This window comes from Nyctereutes procyonoides, unplaced genomic scaffold (assembly GCF_905146905.1).
Source record: "Nyctereutes procyonoides isolate TBG_1078 unplaced genomic scaffold, NYPRO_anot_genome, whole genome shotgun sequence".
In the NCBI taxonomy this organism is placed as follows: Eukaryota; Metazoa; Chordata; class Mammalia; order Carnivora; family Canidae; genus Nyctereutes; species Nyctereutes procyonoides.
In genome coordinates, this window is record NW_026575159.1 from 12,808,402 (window position 1) to 12,831,663 (window position 23,262).

Here is a 23,262-nt window from a genome sequence, read left to right on the forward strand (position 1 = left end):
TGGCGACGATTCTGCTTACAAGAGTCCATCAAGGTTGGATGATTGTAGATCAGTGAGACAGTGGAGGAAAATGTTTTTCTATATCAGGAAGAATGAAACAATGAAACAGATGGATTGCTGTTTTTAAGATGAAAATTACAAGAGCACAAAAAACTGGCTATGCTTAGGTGGTTCCGAAAAAAAGCATGGCCACCGTCACCATGGTTCCTAAGAAATATGCTTCAATCTTACAGATGTCAATAAAGCATTACTCGACTGTCAATTTTATAATGGAAGTGCCACCAAAGATTCATATTTAACAAAGCTGAGCATAATAGTAATGAGGAAAGGTGGCTGATGATGGGGATCTGATTTAACTAACCATGTGTGATTGAGGAAATGAATGAATAAAAAGATCAATGGGAAATCAGGCCACTCTCTAGGACCTAAGGGTTTCTCATTGGAATATTTTGGAAGAAGAACACTTAATTCCTGCAGAAAAGGGTACACAATGAAGCTTAAGCTAACTGAATGGATAAAATGGAACTTAGTCACATACCTCTCTCTACTGAGTACAGCCCCACAGATCTACCCTGCAGATAGATCAAGAACAACAGAAACATTGTTTTAGATCAGAAATAGACAGTAATCATGTTGCTTTAGAAAATCTGGAAAGCCCAGGAGGATGCAAAGGAGAAGTAAAAATAACAGCCTTAAACCACCACCACGCAGATACCACTGTTAAAATGTGGGTGCATTTCTTTCCAGTTTTCTTTCTTTTCCCCCGTGAGTGTGAATAATATGCACTTGTATTTTACTGCAGAGGCACTATCTAAAAATAACATTTGGGGGTGGGGCGGGCGCCTGACTGGGTCACGTGGTAAAACATGACTTTTGAGCCCAGGGTTGTGAGTTCGAGTCCCATGTTGGATTACTTAAAATATAAATAAATAAATCAAATAACATTTGCATCTTCCAGTATATGCTCTGTTCATATTCTTCTTTTCACTTATTATCTAGTGAAGATTTTTTCTTGCCATTGTATGTAATTTCGAGGTTGCACACTTCTTTCAATTGTACAATTTTCTCATAATTTAATCAACATATTAGATATTTATATGGTTTCCATTTTACTATCAGCTATTAACTGTTTGTGTCTTCCCAAAATTCATATGCTGAAGCCCTAATCCCCAGTGGGATGGTGTTAGGGGGAGGGAAACTTTGGGAGGTAATTAGGTTATGAGGGTGGAGCCCTCAGGAATGAGTTTAGAGTCCTGATGAGATGCAAGAGAGCTTGCTTCTCTCTCTTTCTCTGTCCACCATGTGAGGACACACCAAAGAAGTAATCATCTACAAACCGAGAAGAGAGTCCTCACCAGAAGCTGAATCAGCTGGCACTTTGATCTTAGACTTCCCAGCACCCAGAACTGTAAAAATTTCTGTTGTTTAGATGCCCCCAGTCTACGGTGTTTTTGTTTTAGCAGCCCTAATGAAGACACTACTATTTCAACATTAAAAAAAAAAAAGAGAGAGAGAGAGAGAGCTATTTATTCACACTCCTTTTCCCCACTTGCCTTTTCCCCACAATCCATTGTCGCCTTTTCTATCCATCTCGCCATGGGAGGCTGACCCCTGAGGACTGTATTATCTCCGATCCCAGGGCCCCTAGTCTCTGGCTGTGTTTAACCAGTGAGAGGCACCAGTGCGAGGCGGAAGGCAGGAGGTTTGACTGTTCTCTTCCTCCTTCCCTGCACGACGACCCGGGGCTGGGGGCACAGACTGCACCTCTCCACAGGGTTGTCTGGTCAGCTGACGCCTCTTCCATGCCTCCAGCTCTCTGTCCCCTCTGGCTTCTGCTCTTGCTAGTCCCTAGGAGACTCAACCCTTGTAGTTTAACCTCGGTTACATCAATACTTCCTTAAACTATCTTTAGATTGCTATCTCACAGGTATGGAAAATTTCACTGACCAGCTTGTATCCTACATGGCATAACTCTGTGGAGATCACTTATTTCTGAGAAGTATAGCAAAATCAACACTATGTAACCCGTTCCAAATATTGGGAGGCTTAGCACGGGCAAAATACTCATATAAAACTTGCAAAATAGAGGAATGGTCCAGATTCTAGAAACATCTTTCCTGGCATTTTTCAGCAAGTCTTTCTCATCAAATTTCTTTCAATTCTCCTGCCTGTGTAATGTTCACAAACCACATGCTTTCCCCTTCCTCGCAGTCTTTGCTCAGACTGTTAGCCTAGACGGAGAGTCTTTCACATTCCTCCCTACTTCTAAGCTCTGTCTGAAGCCCTATTTCCTTCCTGAATTTATGGAGCCCACAACCATCTCTCCTCAGAATTGCTGAAGCTGTGACGCTCAACATGTTAGTTGGGAGTCATCACAAATAGCTACTTCAATCTAAGTCAATTAAAATTAAATTGTAAAGCCAGTTCCGAAGTCACACTACCCACTTTCAAGTACTCAATAGCCACATGTGGCTGATGGCTACTGGACTGAATAGTGGAGATCTAGACCTTTTCCATTTCAGAACGTTTTATTGGATGGCATTTTTCTAGAGCACCTAATTATATATGATTCCAAAAAGTATTACATCATAAATCTCTGGTACTGTTTTCTAGCCACAGAGTCAAGAATATAAGGAATAACAAGGAAGAGTTTGCCTTCTTCATTCTGAGTCCTAGTAATGCCAGAAACATAGGAAATATTGAGTAGATACAGTTGCTGATTTGGGTAATGACCGTGACTATTGTTCAGTAGAACATTAAAACACAGGAAGCAATAATTGAAGCAATGGTAACTTGCAGGTAGTGGTAGTAGGGGTTCCTCTAGTCTCACAAAAACACAGGCATCCTAGACAATGTCCTCTTTATGCACTCACAGAGAACCTATCCACAATATTAGGGATGATTCTTCAACAAGCTACATAGTCTGATCAAATGGAGTCATCCAAAGGACCCAAATACACAGCTATATATAGAAGCTTCTATACCATCCTCTAGACTTGTTCACAGACAATGAATAACTGTCTTTAGATATTTGAATAACTGTCTTTAGATAGTCACATTTGTGACTGTGATTCTGGTTGACAAACCGGCCTCTGTCAAAAGTAATTTAATGGAAGTGATAAAGCTATATATCCTATACAACACCCTCTCTCATTTCTCTGCCTTGAGATGATTGCAGAATTTTAACAAAAATTCAGTGTTTGACTTATTGGAATAGTCTTATGAAATACATTATTTCAGCCTTATGCTAATCTCTGGCAAGAATGTCCTCTTAGATATTGATCCACTTCCCATCTATCGTTTATTCAGATCTGTGCTAATAATCACTTCACAAAAATCTCTTTTAATCCACATAGCAACTCTGAGCTAGGTATTTCTGTTCTGATTTTACAGTGGAGAAAACTTGCTTTCAAAAAGGATTATGTCATTTGCCTGAAGTTAAATAGATAGTGAGAGACAGAGCTGGGGTAACAACTTAGATTTTCTACTACAAAGGCCATGACTTTGGTTGCTCTATCAGAGTTCACCTGGACATCAGCAGAGGTGATGCTGCGAATAAGGAACCCGGGCCCAGGCCAGGGCATGGTGGCATGTCACAACACCATTTTGTGATGGCTCTCCTCAGGACAGCTTCTCATCCCTCCCAAGGCCTTTTCTGATGTTGATTTGCAGAAACCATCAGAAGACACTCAGGATATATACAAAAGCTGATGGCAGAGCACTGGAAACTTACCTGAATAGCTCTCTTATTTGACATTACACAAGACCTGTTGTGAATATAGGTCAGGAAGGCTTAGTGGCCAAGCAACTGCATTACCCCCACGGCATCTTTGACACGTATTTGGACAATTCCTCAATTTACTGTTCAGTACAGATTCCTTATTAGACTTTCATCCCCTGACATCTAAATGCTTTCTTCAATGTTTCAAAGGACTGTGAACATAACATGCTGCAAACTGACCTCATCATTCCTGTCCAACCTCTGCCTCACACTCCCCCTTCCAGGTAGGTCCCTCCTGAGCACAGACTGCTCCACCCACCCTGCAGCAGCTCAGACCAGAAATCCTGACTCACTTTGGTTCTCTCCTGGCCACATCTAATCCATCATCACACCCTACAGATCTTACTGGCAGACAGATCTGTCCCTGTTTGGTTCAGTGGCCACCACCCTAGTTCTGACCATCACCTGTTCTCACCTGGATTTCTGAACCTCCTTGGTTCCATGTCTGCCCTGTCTAGTCCATTTTCCAAGTAGCTGCCAACATGATCTTTTAAAACACAAATACGATTTCATTGCTTCTCTGCTTAAAATCTGCTAATAGCATCTCACTGCACTTCTGGAGACCCTAGCTCCAAACCCTTAATGTGACTTTGAGGTCCTATGGATCTGTCCCTTGCTATTTCCAGGCCACAGGGCTCTCTCTGGAGCTCTGGGGTCCCACCTGAGGGATTTGTTCAGTTCTTAGATAATACTAAACTCTTCTGTACGTCAGAGCTTAGCACATACTTTCCTACTGCCTGCTTGCTCTTCCCCTGCTCTCATCTGTGAACCCTCATTTCTTCTTATAACCATTAAATGTCAGTAATCCCCCAGTCTAACTTAAGGCCTCTCCTTGAATCTCATATTTTTCCTTCCCTGTCCTTACCACAATTTTGTGGGGGACACACACACACACACCTACTTCATTTCCTGTGGGTAGAACTCTAGAAAAGTATATGCTAACTGAACAATTCTGCAGGGGACAGTACAATGTAGCTCCTATAGAGTTACCTGACATGAGACAATGGTGATAACTCTCCTCAACCTCATGAAATGTATTCACAGGGTGACAGTAACATACCTACCTGGTGTCCAGGACCATGTACTTTGGAGAAAATCAGGACTCAAATCCTTACTTCACCACTTCTCAGACTGGGTGACCTGGTTCAAGAGTCACTTCAATTCTCTGTGCATCAGTTTTTTTATTTGAATAAGGACATTAACAGCTCCTATGTCACAGGGTGTTGTAAGGATAAAATCACAGTGCAAACAGAGTGTTTAGGGCATTGCTGACATGTAATCAGCACACAAGTGACAGTGATCACTGCTCTTGTTGTTCACCTTGGCCTCATGTGGGACTAAGTATCCTGGGTCCCAGAACCAATTCTGGTAAGATGTGGGCAAAGTCTAAATTTTTGGAATAATCATTGGCCCGAAAGCCCCTTGAGGGCTGGGGCTGTCTGGGGTCTAGTACAATAGCTAGCAGAGAATAAATGCTCAATAAATGTTTATGCAAATACTCCATAAGCTGCCCTTAGAGGGCCTGGGAGGGGCCGCCATCCTACCTCTGGAGATACCCATTACCTTTTTCTCTGCACTTGGGCAGTGTGGTTTTGGCCAGAGTCAACATGCTCAATATCCCCTCTCAAGGGACAAAGAAGTCAATTCTTTTTCAACCTTTCCTTTTTAAGCCCAGGGCTTGAATAGGATAGGTTCCCTGGAGTCTAAGTAATATTTATTTCAATTATCTTTACTGTCACCGCACTTACAAGCGACCAGAAGCTATTTTAAGGATCAAGAAAGTCAAGTACTGGCAGTTCCTAACCCTGGTGCTGGGTTAACCCAGGAGACCAGCTGCCTCCCAGTACAACTGTTCCTCCCTACAGAAACTGCTGAGCCATCATAATTTTAGCTTTTATTATGACGTGGAGAAGGAAACACAAGGGTGGCTTAAAGATTAAAATTGTGCCTACTTAATGGAGTAACTCTTTAAGCTGTTGGAAACTAAGCTTTCAAGCCCTTTGAACTCAGTTTTGCCTCCAGATTATTTAAGCCAACAACCACCTTCCACCACAAAACAGATGGAGTTAAAAACCTGCTTGTATCACAGGAGGGATAATAGCAATGTGTATATGAGGGACCCAGTTTTTTCATTCTACTTCATTTTTAAAAGATTTATTTAACATTTGAGAGAGAGAGAGAGAGAGAACGAACATGTGAGTAGAGGGAGGAGCAGAGGTAAAGAGAGAATCTCAAGCATCTCCCCACTAAGTGCAGAGCCCCACGTGGGGCTTGATTTCACAACCCTGAGACCATGACCTGAGATGAAATCAAGAGTCAAACACTTAACCGACTGAGCCACTCAGGTGCCAGGACTGTTTTTTTAGCACAATACCTCAGAGCTGCTCTGTGTACCCACAGGGATTTTGCCCCAGGGTGAGTGATGAAGGAGTTCATATCTGTGGCTGTGTGATCACCAGAAAGTCTAAACCAAAGTTTCCTCATGCCAGGTGGACATCAGCGCCCATTTCTACCCTGTCAATTAGGTAGAGAACTGCTTTAACCACTCTTGTTTTTTCCTGAAAAGAGTTCGAGGTAACATTTACACTTTCAGGATGTGTTCTGGAAAAGTGGAGTAGGCAGCCTTATTAGCACCAGCGTGTCAACCTTCTGGAAATGGAACATAATTTGCTCATGCCAAAAAGACTTTGGCAGCTAGCCCATTTGTCACTTTTAAGGATTACATTGTTAATCACTGAGTCCCAATACCCAGCCTGACACACAGTAGGTACTCAAAAGTCATCAAATGGGTGAATACGTATGTTAACATGCTATTACAATGTTAGATACATAGACTGTAGTCAATGATCCTTTAAAAGACATGAAGGGAAAGATTAGGTATTCAAACCTTACAACTCCAATTGCTATTTTGAAACGGCAAATAAAAACACATAGATGGTTCAAGTACAACCTTTGATACAGGTGCATGTGTGTGCACAGATATCCTCAAATATGTCCCCCCACATGCACCTAGATAACATCTACACAAGCAAACCACCATTCACACATTTGTTAATCGTGGCTTTGCTTATATAGTGCTTCTACTCAGAGGAGTAAACATTTGTGAGTCTTTTAAACTGCTGAAAGAGACATTTTTCAGTTCATTGTGTGAACAAATGTGATGAGCCCAAGTCCCTACTAAGAAATTCAAGCCTGGAGAACTGGATAAATAAATATAAATGAATTCATTTGACTGAGTGACATTTTCATTTAATTAAAGCAGAAAATCAGCTCTAAAACAAATGATTATCCCTGACAAAGAAGCAGAAACTGGTCCTTAATTAATAAATTTCTAATAGTTCTTTTGCGGGCTGAGCAGTCTGTAGTGGAGAAGTACACTGGGGAGAAAAGAGAGGATAGTAGAGAGGGAGAACCCAGAACATAATGCATGTTTAAACTTTTAGAAATAGAAAGAAAATTAGAAACCATTTATTTATGCTTGAATACATGTCAAATCCTGCTAGACCAAAAGTATTATAGTAAAACTCTTTGTGTAACAAAACAAACATTCAAGACTCAGGAAAGGATTTAAAAAAAAAAAAACAAAAAACAAATCTAGGTCAATAAAATTTGTTGTTACTATTTCATCTCTTCTTCCCTTCCATGGTGTCACCAAATGACAAAAGAAAAATACTTAGGAAGATAAATATTCAAATATATGTAGTTTACAGTAAACATGAACCAACTTGACCAACCAATGTGATAGAAATGGGATGAACTAAAACATATATTCAAATGCTTCTCATATATTTTCAGAATCACCATATCCTACCTTTATCAATGTTTAGAGTTTAACAGTTTTTGATACTAAACATCTGTGTTGTGGAAGTGGCCTTTCAGATGTATACCTAAAAGCCACATCACATCTTACATAGCAGATACTTGAAACCTTTGAGGTCACTGTTAATAATTTTCTGTGCATTCATTTATGTCGAATCAATTTCAATTAAATCAATAAAAATGGCAACTAGCAAAACTTCACATCATTGATCCAACAAGATTCAGACTACTCAGGGTATTTGGGGGCATCAGGAAACGCTAGGCTGGCATCTCTGCTTCATTATGTCAGTTGGGAAATGAGTTTCTTAGTATCCCAATATCTTGGGTAGGCAAAAGGGGCTTAGCAAAACCATCCACCTGCCAAATCTAGCATCCCAAAATAATGGAAAATGGAGGATGGAGAGTGAAAACAATGTGTGATAAGGAAGATATTAAGAGAAATCTTGGGATGCCTCGGTGGCTCAGCAGTTGAGCATCTGCCTTTGGCCCAGGTGTGATCCTGGAGTCCCTCCTCGGGCTCCCTGCATGGAGCCTGCTTCTCCCTCTGCCCATGTCTCTGCCTCTCTCTCTCTGTGTCTCTCATGAATAAATAAAATCTTAAAAAAAAAAAAAAAGAGAGAAGAATCTTTTTATATGAATAGTCTCAAGAATTTTTTTTTTTTTTGAGAGAGAGAGAGAGCACGTGTGAGCAAGGTGCAGGAAGAGCAAAGGGAGAGGAAGAGAGAATCTTAAGCAGGCTCCATGCCCAGCTCAGAGCACAATGTAGAGATTGATCTCATGATCTGAGATCGTGACCTGAGCCAAAATTAAGATTTGGACTTTTAAACAACTGAGCCACCCAGTTTCCCCCTCAAGCATTAATTTTTTAAAAGTACATTGGTGTCTTACTATTCACATCAATGTGGATGGAACTTGAGGGTATAATGATAAGTGAAATAGTCAATCAGAAAAAGACAATTATCATATGGTATCACTCATATGAGGAATATAAAAAACAGCACAGAGGATCATAGGGGAAGGCAGGGAAAATGGATTGAGAAGAAATCAGAGAGGGAGACAAACCTGAGAGATTCTTAAGAATGGGAAAGAAACTGAAGGTTGATGGAGGGAGATGGGTCAGGGGATGGGGTAACTGGGTGCTGGGCATTAAAGAGGGCACGTGATGTAATGAGCACTGGGTGTTATATACAACTGACTTCTATATCTGAAACTAATAATGTACTGTCTGTTGGCTAATTGAATTTTTAAAAGTACACTGGCATCAAGAGTATTTTATAAAAGAAAAAAATGTATCTTTGTGAGAAGGGAGACTTACCAGCAGGCAGGTAGGTCACCAACAAAGAGCACTGGTTTTGGAGACAACTAGTTATCTTGCCCACTGTGATGGTTACTTTTATGTATCAACTTGACTAGGCTATGGGGTATCCACACAGTGAAACATTATTTTGAGCATGTTTATGATGGTGTTTTTGGATGAGATTAACATTTGAATAGGTAGCTGGAGTAAAGCAGATTGCTCTAATGTGGGTGGGCCTCATACAATCAGTTGAAGGTCTGAAAAGAAAAAAAATCTGATCCCCATCAAGTTACAGGGGATCCTTTTTGCCTGTTTTGAGCTTGGGCATTGGTTTTTCCCTGCCTTTTAGACTTGAACTGAAACACTGCCTCTTCCTGGGTTTTTGGTCTTCTGGTTTTCAAACTAGAATACCACTGGTTTTCCTGTGTCTTCAGTTTAGTGACAATAGATCCTGGGACTTCTCAGCCTCCATAATTTTGAGAGCCAATTCCTTATAAGTTTCTCTCTCTGCATATATATTATAATTAAAACATTAAGTATCTATCCCCTAATGGTTGTTTCTCTGGGGAACCCTGACTAATATTTGCACTTTTAAACTGTGGAAAGAGCACTGCAGCTCTCTGGGCCAAGTTTCTTTATCTAGAGAATGGGGCTCATGATATCCATCTTGCAAAATTATTGTGGGGGCTAATTATAGGATTCAAAATGCCAAATGTGCAAATTAGGTGCACCATCAATCTTAGCTCCAGACTTCCCTTTCATAATAAATTGAAGATTCAGTAACTTGTGCCTTTGTGTGGAAATAAAGACAGTATCTAATGCTGATGTTAGATATTAATGATTTTGAAACAGCTGCCAAACTTTACAAAACCTTGATGGTTTCAAATATTAATCTCCAAACTGCTTCTTGTAGAGCTGAAACACTTTTCTCTCTCTCCTTCGCCCTTCTATCTTTAGAGGAGGTCCTACCACAATAGCTTGATCTTTCCCCTGCCCTGCACAGGAAATAGTGGAGTCTCCATGTGAAGTACCTTCTTTATTGCCCTGGGGGATTGCCCAAGGAAACCTATTTCATTTTGCCTGGGGAAACGGGAGTGGAATTACAGTGGTGGTCTCCTGGGAACTATGGAGGCTGGGCCACTTTCATGGACTTTGAGGACACCTGCAAGGTTAGGTGAGAGCATAGGATGGGCTCCACCCCATTTTGGGCTTTAATATAAGATATTCTCATTCATCTCAAGGGCTGAAGCTTTCATCTGAGTTTACCAGGTTATGGCAGGCAAACTCATGAAGCCCAAGAGAGTCTTATGCCGTGAAGGGGCAGAGTGCCTGGTACACTGTGCATGTGGAATCTGTAGTGTTGGGCAGTGACAGTCAAGCTCTCATCTGCCTAAGCATCATGTAGAAAATACCAATGCCTGGGCTGGAGAGCCTCATTCCACAGGTCCAGGGGTCAGGTCCAGGAAGCTAGAATTGTGAAGAAGCACAAAGAAAATTCTGCTGCAGAGAGCATGGATTTGGGGGAGGAGAATGTGATGCAGAGACATGAAAGATGACCCTTTACAATCCCCTTCTTCACCATGGGTTGCCTCATCTCTTGAGTTGACTTCTCTCTACTCCCATTGGCCACCAGCCTCCTTCAGGCTATCCTCATCTTCTGCACAGATTAATACAAGAGCTTCCAAACTGCAGTCCTGCCTGCTGTTTTGTCCTTCTTCAGTGCAGCTGCTCTCCTTTTGTCACACAAAGCTCATCAGGGTGGTCTCTGGTTCAAACCCTTTATTGCCCCCCCCCACTCTGAATTCCTTAGGAGAGCAAGCACTGAGGGTGTTCACTTCACTCTGGCTCCTCCCTTATTCTTTCCCATCTCTCACATCCCACCACTGTCTCCCTCCCCCACCCACCTTCTAACTAAATGAGCCTTCCTTCTGGCCTTCCACATGTTCCTGGGATGCACCAAGTTCCTTCCTCAATGTTGGCCACAGAACAGGCAGTTCCCTCCAACTGGGACATTTTTCTTTTCTTTTCTTTTCTTTTCTTTTTTTTTTTTTAAAGATTTTATTTATTTACTCATGAGAGACACACAGAGAGAGGCAGAGACATAGGCAGAGGGAGAAGCAGGCTCCCTACGGGGAGCCCAATGCAGGACTTGATTCTAGGACCCCGAGATTACAACCCAAACCGGGATTACAACCCAAACTGAAGGCAGATGCTTAACCACTGAGCCACCAAGGCATCTCTGGGACATTTTTCTTCCTCAGCCCCACCTGCTCCACTCCTCTGCTACATCTCCTGAGGGAGATTTTCCTGATCAGTCAGGGAAGTCCCTCTGCTTCCTCATGCCCGAAGCATAATTATCACCACCTTTAAGATCATTCACCACTGGTACAAAGATTATTTGTTTAGAAGTGCCTTTGAAATGTGAAATCTATGTATCTGAGAACCATGTCTCTCTTGCTTACTGAATTTCACCAACACTCAGTAAAGGTCAGGCACTTAGTAAATATAGATTTTTTTTTTTTTTTGTAAATAGGAGTTTTACAGCATAGTATATCTCTCTGAGGCTCCGATCATCTTGACAATTTTATATTTGCTTGATGACAACATCAGAAATTAACATACCCTAACTAAATATCGGCTTCAGTTTAGAGGTCACTGCCTCTTGGAAACTTTCCTGACATATTCTTTCTGGTTTAGATACAATTCCTATTTGATCCTTGAATTCTATGTTTACTTCTGTTATATCTCTTTCATTTGACTTCCACATCAAGGATTGTTATATTCATCCCTGTATCCCTAACACAAAGCATCAAGTGCTGGGTATGTGATAGGATCTCAGTAAATGTTTTCGGGATGAATTATTGAATGAGCAGCTGTGTAATTGCTACCAAGTAAAGCAATTAAAAAAAAAAAGGGATACTAGTAACAAAGGTGTTATTTCAGAGAAGGAGAGAACATTTTGACTCATTGTTGGGGGAAAAGGTTGGGGCAATCACAGTGTAGACTATGTATGCAATGCCTTCTGGAATTGGTAGGTAGAAACATGGATGCAAGGAGAATCTTGAATATCTACCCTGTGTAAAGATTTACTCCGTGCACTGAGAATTAGTGGCCCCAAAGAAAAAGGCCACAGAGAAAGTAGGTAATAAATAATACTAGGGGTCAATATTCTATATTATATGGATGGTATATTTCTCTGTTTCTTCTAGAAAAGGCAAAGCAGCTCAGTGAATCCCTGAAAATGGCTTCAATTCTCTCACATCATGTCCACATGCCATTGTCCTATTACAACTGCCTTTTTTTAAATTTTATTTATTTATTCATAGAGACACACACACACACACACACAGAGAGAGAGAGAGAGAGAGAGAGAGAGAGAGAGGCAGATACACAGGCAGAAGGAGAAGAAGGCACCATGCAGAGAGCCCAACGTAGGACTCGATCCAGGGTCTCCAGGATCACGACATGGGCTGCAGGCAGCGCTAAACTGCTGCACCACTAGGGCTGCCCTACAACTGCCTTTCTAATGAGCCCATAGGAGATTCGAACCCAAATTGCAGGGTCTAGCCTTATCCTAAAGAAAGGAACACAGTGTTAGTTGTGGAAACATATGTCAGTACAGTATCAGTCACTCAAGGTCCTTCAAATTCACAAACCACAAGGTGAAATAAGAATGCAATCTCATGGCCATCTTGAATTGTCCAAACAAAAGACATCAAATATATTTTTAATTTCACTGAGGACATTTAAATGCAAAGAAGTCAACAGTAAAGAATTCTGAGGTTGGTGATTTCTGCAGAGGCAGACACGAAACATTTGGTGTCCCTAACAGTTGCTTCTCAGCATGGAAAAATGCCATTAAAAAAAGAGTTGTGCAGAAGTCAGAACAAGGATAACTCCTGATAGAACATGTCCATACTAAAAAAATATATAATGTGTGGATACCTCTCCCTTATGCTGGTTAGAGAACCATCAGGGCATTTTCTACTGTGAAGAATGCAGCAGATAAGAAGGGTCCATTTGAAGCCTCACTTCAAACATCTTCTTGAATGACCCAGCCATAATGGACTCCCACAATGAAAATGAAATTGCAGTGGGTGCTAACTAGGGTGTATGCAGCACAACGCTAACCCCTACTGACATACTGATGTGTGAGCTCAATAATCTCCCAGAGAAGTCTATATTTAGGCCTTTAAACATAAAACTATACTGAAGAGAATTTCTCTGAAGGCTCAAATGCTTGATAAAATTAGAACTATTCCTGGCCGCACCATTTGTATAATAGGGTATGGAGATTATGAAACCTGTTGGGGAAAAGCTCAAGAAGGTAGCAGATTGAGGAAATGTTTTTTGGAGGCAACTTAGAAGTGACATGTGGTTGGCAGCTCCAAATCAAGTAACACTGGATGAGGAAGTGGTAATGAAAGACCCCAGTTATAGAAGAATTATCTCCATAAAGTCCTATAAGATTCCTGATCCAACATTCTCATCTACCATGAGCCACTGGGAAATTTATTGGACCTTAGGAGAAAAGGCTCAATTTATAGTTGCTTGATAGTATCCCTCAGAACATTTAAAACTGAAAAATACTAGGAAAAACAACTTAAGGAAGGAGTGGCTTCTATATTTAAGAGCCCTTGTAAAAGGTGTATATATTTAAGAGCCTTGCCATCACCTTTAATGGTCAAAATAATACAAAAAGATCACAACAAAATAAAAGAGGTCTTCTGCAATTTTGCTCATGGGTGATGCAAAGTGGCTCTGTAGCTACTCTTATTTTTTATTATGAATCCATAAAAAATTGATATTACATTTACTGTTTTGAGAAGATTGAGAATAATAAATAAGAGAAAAGGAGAACAATTAAGTTTAAATCAGTAAAAAATAAGTGGAAGATCCACTCTCTGCTAAGTACTATGCTTGGAGGTAGGAGAACAAAGGAAAATCAAAAGACAGTGAGGTTGTCTATGTTCTACAGGGAGACAGACAGACTTCTTGCTACCGTGTCTTTGTATAGGCTCTTCTTCTGCCTCATGCCAGCCCTTGGCCATCTGTGAAAACTTATATCCTTCAAGATCTAGTTCATATATTATACTCTTAGCAAGTCTTCCTTTTTCCCACCTATTTCCAGGTGAGGCTAAGTTCCAGTTCTGTGGCATTATTATACATCTGTGTATTTCTGTAAGGGCATACACATTCTATCCTCATTGCTAGATTGGGTGTTCCTGTCTATCCCTAATACCATAGAACCTGGTGCTCAGTGGATGGAAGAATAAATGGATACTAAATAGATAGTATGTAATGAATACATTATTAATATGAACAAAGTGCCTAATAATTAAGAAGAGAGAATGATTGTTTCTGCCTGAGAGATGAGGTAAGGCATCTCAGAAGAGGCGGTATCTCATCAAGACTAGGTCCTTTCATGAGTTTTTTTATACCATATTCATAACAACTCTGTGAAATAGGTCTAATTCCCTTTTTTTTACAACTAAAGAATCTTAATCTCTGACAAGTAACTTGCTCAAAGTTAATATATCTATGAAATGCCCAGAATGGCTTTCTCTGGAACGCTAAAAAGTTTGGATTTTATTCTGTAAGCAGCTGGGAGCCATCAAGTGTTTTAAGCAAGGATATAAAGTCATCAGAAATATATTTAAATTAAGTATGGCAATAGAATTAGGAAGTTAATTAAAGGGGAATGAATGGGACAGGGCAGAGACCAGAGATCAAATAACTAGCAGGTTATTCTTATGGCCTGGGAAGGAGCTTTAACACAGTGACTAACAGAGTCAGGGAAAGGCTGGAAACGCATTTTACAAGCAAAATTCAGAAGATATGGTCACTGATTACATATGGGTGATGAGAGAGGAGGAGTAATCACAGGTCAGGTGACTCAGCCTTCTATGTTAGGTGATGGAATGAGTAATGGCATTAACCTTGAGAAGAAAAAGGGGGAAGAGTAGGCTGGGGAGATGGTGAGAAAGACAATGGAGTTGATTTGGAACATTTTAAATTTGAGATATCAGTGGAATATTCAGAGTTCATGACCTTTATGGAGATTAAAAATCTGAAGCTTCATTGAGGTCTAAGATGTATTTGAGAGTCACTGTAAAGGAGGGGAGGGTTAAAACACCCCTTACACTATTTTTGTACATATTAAAACCAGTCTCTAACACTGTTTTTCTTCTTTTATTATCTTAAGAATACTGGCCTGGCAGTTTCTTCTGAAAATAATCATATAATTATGATACAACCCAGCAATTTTTAGATACTTATCCAATGAAATGAAAATTCATGTTCATACAAAACCAGCACATGAATGCATGTAGTAGTTTTATTAATATTTACAAAACTGGAAACAACCCAGATATCCCTCAACTGGAGAATGTGATATATTCAACTATGGGATATCCATGGAGTGGAATACTAATTAAATTAAATGAATGAACTAATTAAAATGAATAAACTGGTGATATACACCACAGCTCTGATAAGTCCCAGTGAATTACAGTAAGTGAAAAAAGTCAGATTCCACTTATGACATTCTAGAAAAGGCAAACTAAAGGGACAGAAAACACAGCAGTGGTTGCCAGAGGCTGACAACAAAGGGGCACCAGGGAGAGTATTTTCTGGATTTACAGAACTTTTATTTTATATTTTGACTGTGGTGGTAGTTACACAAGTATATGTGTTTGTTAAAAGTTGCAGAGCTGTACACTAAAAATGGTGAATTTTATTGTATGGAAATTAAACTTTCATTGCAAACAATAAGAAAAAAAGAACACTAATTTGGGAATTAGGAGAATAGGGATCTAGTTTCAGTTATGCCACTAACCAGCTGTGTAACCACGAACTATTATCTAATCCTCTTTGGGTCTTGGAACCCAAAACTGTAAAATGCAACTGGAAAAATTTTCTCAAAGAGTCTATTGCTATGTTCTACAAAGACTTCCTTCTTTAAGCAATGTGGTGGACCAGATGGCCTATTTCAGATCAGATGGCCTACTTCAGTTGCTGAAGTATCACTGTGGGGGTGACTGGACTAAAATACCCAATCTGTACACATGGTTCTGAAAAGTCTTCTTGGATTAGAAAGTAGTGTTTCTAATTTGTGTAACTCAAAAGATGAAGCTCTAGGAAAGTCCTCTGGTCATGCAATTCTTAACTAAAATTTGACACATATATTTGGACAATGTGGAAGAAGTCCTTCAAGAAACACTAATGTTTAATGAGCTATAAGTGGCCCTGGTAAACAATCATGGTCTTTTTTCACTTTGTAGGCACTAATTAAAAAGGCATTTGGAGATGGTGGCATTTACTGCCTTCATCTGCTTTATCTGCCAGTTTGGATACTAGTGTCTACTGCCCAAAGTAACTCAACCCTCATAGTTGTGATTACATTTTTACACTATCCATGTATTTGTAGCCAAGGAAGACACTGAAAAGGACACCCAGGAGTGATATATATATAGTGTTCCTGAGATGAGGGAAACATTTATAACTTCAAAAGGGAAGATACTGAGAATAAAAAATAATCTTGATAATGATGTTTAACGTTTACATTTTTGCCCCTGTAATACAAAAGTCCACAAATTATAGTCCACCAGCTATGTCTGTGAATAAAGTTTCATTGGTACACTGCTACAGCTCAATTCATTTCAGATTATCTGTGGTTGTTTTTACATGATGTGATAGTTGCCACAGATTGCCACAGATACTATATGGCCTTTATTAAGACTAAAATACATACATTTGGCCCTTTCAAAAAAAAAGTCTGCCAACCTATTTTCATAGAATATGCCATAAACTAGGCTATACAGTTTACAAATAAAATTTCATTTAACCATCACAGCACCACCATGAAATAGAATTATTATCCCATCTGACAGATCAGAGGTGGTGAAATATAATGGATAAAAGTTTGCTGTTGAGTCAGACAGACCTGTACTATGCTCTTTATTAGCAGTCTGACTTCGGGTCTATTAAAATTTTTTTTAAAGGTTTTATTTATTTATTTATTCATGAGAGACACACAAAGAGGCAAGAAACATAGGCAGAGGGAGAAGCAGGTTCCATGTAGGGAGCTGATGTGATACTCCATCTCAGGACCCTGGGATCACACCCTCAGCCCAAGCCAGACGCTCAACCACTGAGACACCTAGGTATCCCTATTACTTAAATTCTTAATCTTCTGTTTCCCTGTATGTAAGTTGGGGTTAACCACACCATTGATCATGGTAGGGTAACTATCAGGAGTTGATGTGACAATTAGTGCAGTGATTTGTGTGTATAGTAAAATTTAAAATTCATTAGCCATCTGAGAAACAGTCAGCTTTCAGTATCCCTGGGGTCTTTTTCTTCCTACAAATACTGTCCATTACTAAAAAAGCTACGGATGCCCCCTCAAATGCTTGGTTATGAATTAATTTGATATTTTGCACCACCGCTGTGTGTTACATAAGGAACCTTTCTCCTGTCTCTCATGAATCAAGGAGAGAACAATGATGTTTCCAGCTCTGTACTGCATTTCCCAAGATAACTGGAGGTGCCATAACATGGGAGAGTTTTCTGCAGAAATGAGCAAACTAGCAAGACCACCAAACTGACGTCCTGGCCACTTCGTGGATAGGACACAGAAGACCAAAAGGCTGTATGGAGGAAGAAACCACCTCAGTGGTCTCCAAGGGAACATTTAAAGCAGGACCAGACATGGGTTATGTTTCTTGCAAATATCAGATAGTTACAGGGCCACTGTGAACAAAAGAAGGGAAATCAGAGGCCAGCATTTCAGCTGAAGGACAGTTCTGGCTTTAGATGATGAGCTGTTTTATAAATTTTTTGTCATGATTCATTGTCAGTGCCTATAAACTGATATGCTTGCTATGAATCCACCATGTACACTTTTAAAATACCTTATAGTTTTTGTCTCTGGGTCAGCATCCAGGAGGAGGAGATTAAGAAAAAGCAGGGTAGAAACTTCACATTCTCTGTGTTCAGATGACCCAAAGGAGCTCCCCCAGTCCTTTTGAGACCATCTTAGTCCAATTACTGTAATGGGGTTCCTGGCCAACTGTGTGAAAATGATTGGTACAGAATCAATAGCTTAAGACCAGTTTTAAAACAGCCATCAAAAAGTCGCAAAAGGAGGCTTAGCTATTATTTTCTTTAGAAACATGTTGAGAGATTTCCAGAAGCTAAGTAGCATTCTAAAATCTTAGTTTGGACTTATTCGGCATATTATTTCTACTGATTAATATTTGCAGAGATGAGGAATCAAATATTCAATACCAAATCACGTATCACCCCTGTGGTGAATTTCCCTATGATCTATATGTTATGCCAGTCCTTTACTTGGGTAGAATAACATTCCAATTTTTATTATAGCAAACCCAGACCTAAAATATTTTAAGCCTACCCCAGCTGCCTTTAGAACTTCTATTATCAGTCATAAAAACAACTTGTCAATTTTTTTTGTTTCACTTTTTTAAAAAAAGAAACCATCGCTTCAACAAGGCTATAGATTTTCTAAAGTCGGCCTGGCATGAAATGAGTTTGAACATTAACATGTAAAGGACAAGCAATAAAAAAGGTAATATGAGTGCAGATAGAATATCCAAGAGCTAGTGAACATGATCTCTTCTAAAGGGAATGGAATGAAAGAATGCAAAATGCACAGCTCTTCAAAGCTAAAGGAAGTGACAACAACTGAATTGAAAAGGCTGAACTTAGCATTACCTTCCCAGAACACAAACATATATTTAGCTTAATAGACTTGAGTACTATCTCAGGAAAAATCTTATATATTATGCATCTAGGGCAATGAAAGCTGTAGAAAATGATTTTGCAAAGCAAACACACTGCAGGCTGACAGCAGCACGGGGGGGGGAGGAGTCTAAGGCACATGAGATGAGTTTAGGTCTCATTTTCTCCATATCATCAGAAGAAGAAAACAAAAGAGCAGAGGAAACCTCAAGACACTAACCAGACCTGGTAGAGAATGATACATGTGATCGAAGCTTAAAAAATGTGACATACTTTCTGGTTATAAACATAATGTAGATTTAAACTAGAAAATTTGGAAAATATAAAGAAAATAATTAAAATCACCCACAATCCCACCACCTAGAGAGAATCATTATCCAAATATTGGCACGTTCATTGGCATTCCTTTTTCTGTGTACATATAAAAATATGTTCTTTTTAAGAAAACTGGTTCATACTGTAAAATATGGTCTTTTCCCCTCTACCCCCACTTCCTATTACTTCTTGAGTACTTTCCCCACATTGTCATATATTCCTTGAAGATTTAATTTTAATGACTGTGTTATATTGTATCTTATGAGTTAAAGCAGAATTATTTCTTTCCATATTGCTGAACCTCTAGGTTGTTCATAATTTTTCAGTTTTATAAATAGCACCAGGATGGACTTTCTTATAATAAATCTTTGAATCTCTATTTACTTCTTCAAAGAAACTAACAAGTATATCAGTATGCCAGATTCAAATTTAAATCACTCAGTGTATTTGTACCTATAAATTTACCACTGGAAGCCTCTGGAGACAAATGCAAATAATGCATATCAAATAAACACACTATTTTCATATCACTCGAAATCTGTATTCATCCTTCTAGAGCAGTCATCTTTAGGCAGTACATCGCTTTCTCTAGGCAAATGGTCTATTACTGGGTTATAATCTAAATGCAACAACATGAAACTTGGCTGACCCAGATTTCTCCAATATCAGTATGCACACAGTTACAATATTCAACAGATTGAAAAATACCCCAGGCTCTCAAAAACACATATTTTAGCACCCTTTCACTTAAAATGGTGTGTAATGGACATTAAAATAAAATAAATAAAGGACTATAGCCAGTGGAGTTTGGTAGCAACCAATCTTATGTAGACACGAGTTACACATAGTGCAACTTAAAGTTTTCTTCAAATTCTAGCTCTCTCCTGTCACTTCCTGTTATAGGTCCCTGAAGCACTCCCAATATATCGAATTTATAAATGATTCTTGTTAAGAATTATATGGTCATAATATCCCAGGCTTAAATTCTTTACAGTCTGTTTTTTATAAAAAAAAGATTCTATTTTCAGGATGCTAAAGAGCATTCTCAAAAATCACTGAAGAGTATGTGTTCATAGGCATATATATACAGACACATACCTTTAAAATGGTTTATTTTTTCCATTAGTCAATGAAAAGCAAAGTAAAATGAAACACAACAAAAATCCCACTTTTATCACGATCCTATGAACTATGCAATCATGCGAATTCTGAGGCCCGTGACTAAGAGAGCTTGGGCAGCACTATACTATAAATTGAAGGGGTGTGATTGTATCCATATCCATATCCTATGTAAGTTCTCTAGGGTTGTGCAGTGCACAACCTATATAACGCTATGTGATGTTCTTGAAATTAGGCCATCAGATAATTCCTTTTGCTCATCCATTACTTATTTGTGTATCCTTCCCCAGTGACCCATGAAAAAGAGAAGTTTTAGGAGGGAAGTGGGCTTTAAATCTATATGCCTTTAAAAAAAATAAAAGAAATTCTGCAAAAACACAAAAATAGTTTCTCCCTGGCTCCCCTTTGTCATGGTGGTAAAGGTTTCTTTCTTCCCATCCTCCCCCCCTTCCATCCACCCACAAGGCAGCAGCAGGATACCTTGTGTGAGTAACTGTAGGTTTCTGACTTCTTCTCGCACCTTCAGCTGGAGCACCTGTTGTAAGATGTGCTGCCGGAGGTTCTCCTGGGCAATCCCCATCCGCTCAAGCTTTTTGTCAGTAAGTCTCAGCAGGGCTCGCCCTGCGGGGTTTCAAGAAATAAAAGAAAAAGCAAATGAACAATGGCTAAAAAGGATTTCCATCCCCATTTTGGCTAATCTTTCCTTAAAGGTAAGGTTCCTTCTAAACAGATGCTTTAGAATTGAGGGTCCTCAATTATTCTTATTGACAAAAATTGATAATATGGATAAAGAAAATGCACAAATTTAGAGAAGAACCTCACTTTTTAATCTAATTTTGGCAATTCTCAGCTGAAAACACACGGAGTCAAATAAAATAGCACAATTTTAACCTGGGTATTTTGGACACAGATTGCAGGTTTCCATAGAAACAACGCACTTTGGTGAGTGATGGGTCCTGAGGCTGGCCTGTAGGAACTCATGCACTGACAGACCAGTGGAAGACCTGGATATTGTAGCTGTGGTTATAGAGAAACTCCATCAATGTTTAACTTGGGTTGCAATAATGTTTCTGTGAAACATGCATGTGAAGTTCCAGTTTTAATCTGCAGGCATTTGCCTGTTGCATCCCTAGTGCTGGGCTAGAGTTCATTTCTAGCCAGTGGGAGCCAAACCTTAATCTCAGCCTCTGGCCTCAGGCAAGGGCTACAGGAGTGGCCGTGGGTGAGGGGAGCAAGGTGAGGGCATCTAAAGATTGCAAAACAAGGAGCCTCCAGGAGTGAGTGCCTGCAGTGTGCAGACACTCCCAAGGCCCTAGGCAGCCTGGCATGGCTTCTTCTTCCCCAGGAAGTCTGCATGACTCCCTTCCTACAGTAGTTTCCATCAAATTCCACAATTCTCTGCCACTCTGTGATTGCCCTGAAAGAAGCATACTTCCATTGTGAGAGTTTAGCACAAGAAATAAAGAGAATGATGGTGGTTAAATGCTGTAGCATTACCCTGTTCTCTCTCCCCAGCACCCCATCATCATACTTGCAGATCTTTCTCATTTCAACTGATGTAGAGTCAACTATGTGTGATGAATGGTATATCCTTGGGTATATTATCACCTACACTTCAGAAAATAAATTCTCTACCTCCTCAGAACAGAAACCCAACAGCTAGAAGATGGGGTCAATGGACATTTTCATCAGAAAAATAGGGAAGTCTGGGTCCTGTGAATAGAGACAGGCAAAGGGAAAGAATCAGGTAGGAGTGATCTGTGCTGTTTGCTTTTCCCTTTTACCTCCCATTAACCCTTGCTAAATGTATCAGTTGGGATAAGTTAGGTAACATGTTACAGTAACAAATGATCCCCCAAATATCAGTGGTTACAATAAGGTTTATATCTTGCCTAGTGTACACATCAAATTCAAATCCATCCATCCTGAACATTGCTGCTTATTGTACCAGAGAGAAAAGAGGTGTTAAAAGGTCTCATGGCATCACAGCCTAGAGGTCATTTACATGAGCTAATGTAAGGGTCATTAGCCAGAGCTAATCACATGAACTTTCCCACCACACAGTGTTCACACATAAACTGCACTTCCATCATGTGTCAGGAAGGTGACGCGGGGAGAGAAATATTGGATGGGCAGCCTGATAAGAACTAAACACCAATACGGACTTGGCTTTGGACCAGTGCCTGGCAGGGAAGTGAATGCAGTGAGCTGTGGTGGTCTAAAGCTTCAGTAAAAGCTACATCTGGAAGAGGAAGGTGAGGTAGGGGAAAGGAATCCTAGGTGGCCATAGCTGAGTCTTGACAACACAAGGCAGATTGTGGTGGCCTTGAGAACAAAAGGAAAGAACATAGACTCCAAGTAGTTCTGGTTATCTCCTGTGATAGACAGAATGACGCCCTCCCCTCCAGAGATGTATATATCCTCATCTCTGAGACCTGTGAATTTGTTACCTCACATGACAAAAGGGACTTTACAAGTCTGATTATGTTAAGGGTCTTAAGATGAGAGAGTATCTGGCATTATCCAGATGGGTCTAATCTAATTACACAGGCTTTTATAAGTGGAAAAGAGAGCCACAGAGAGAGAAGTGACAATGGAAGCGGAAGTCAGAGTGAGGTGGCCACAAGCCAAGGAATTCAGGCTTCTAGAAGCTGGAAAAGACAAGGACATGGATTCTCTACCATACTCTTCCATCAGGAAGCATCTCTACCGACACCATGATTTTCTCTAAGATTCATTTCGGACTTCTGATCTCTATGATCTCTACAACTATAACACAGTTAAGCTGTATAATTTTATGCCACTAAGTTTGTGGTCATCTGTTTCAGCAGCAATTGTTCTTTTGATTGAAATTTAACATACTTTTAAGAAATGAACCGATGGCTTTAGATTCCCTTTCCTAGTTTCTGGGCAGTGACATACTCAAAGGTAGAGAACCAAGGGGTGGTGAGCCTGAGTCCGAAGCTTCCAGGACAACCCTGCCTTCAAATGCCCTCTTTACTGTCAGACCTTGGTCCTGAAGTTTCATTTCAGGAAGCATGGTATTGGGTATCCTCTATGCGGATAATCTGCTTCCAAATAAGATATCCAGCTCTTTATACATGCTCTCAACTTACAATGCTGCATAAAAAGACTCCCTGAAGTTCAGATGTTCTAAATCCCTCTC

General features: G+C 39.9%; 1 protein-coding gene across 6 annotated transcripts in view; it reads right to left on the bottom strand.

Annotated features, from left to right (window-relative positions):
• The window catches only part of SAMD12 (sterile alpha motif domain containing 12), a 378,425-nt gene that overhangs the window by 144,023 nt on the left and 211,140 nt on the right, over positions 1–23,262 (bottom strand). For 5 of the 6 annotated variants that reach the window (XM_055314074.1, XM_055314073.1, XM_055314072.1 and 2 more), the window contains exon 4: positions 20,577–20,717. In XM_055314074.1, the coding sequence (XP_055170049.1) occupies positions 20,577–20,717 (141 nt within the window). Of the gene's footprint in view, positions 1–10,280; positions 10,365–20,576; positions 20,718–23,262 lie in introns of those variants that run through there. The other variant, XM_055314077.1, reaches the window with a different exon arrangement.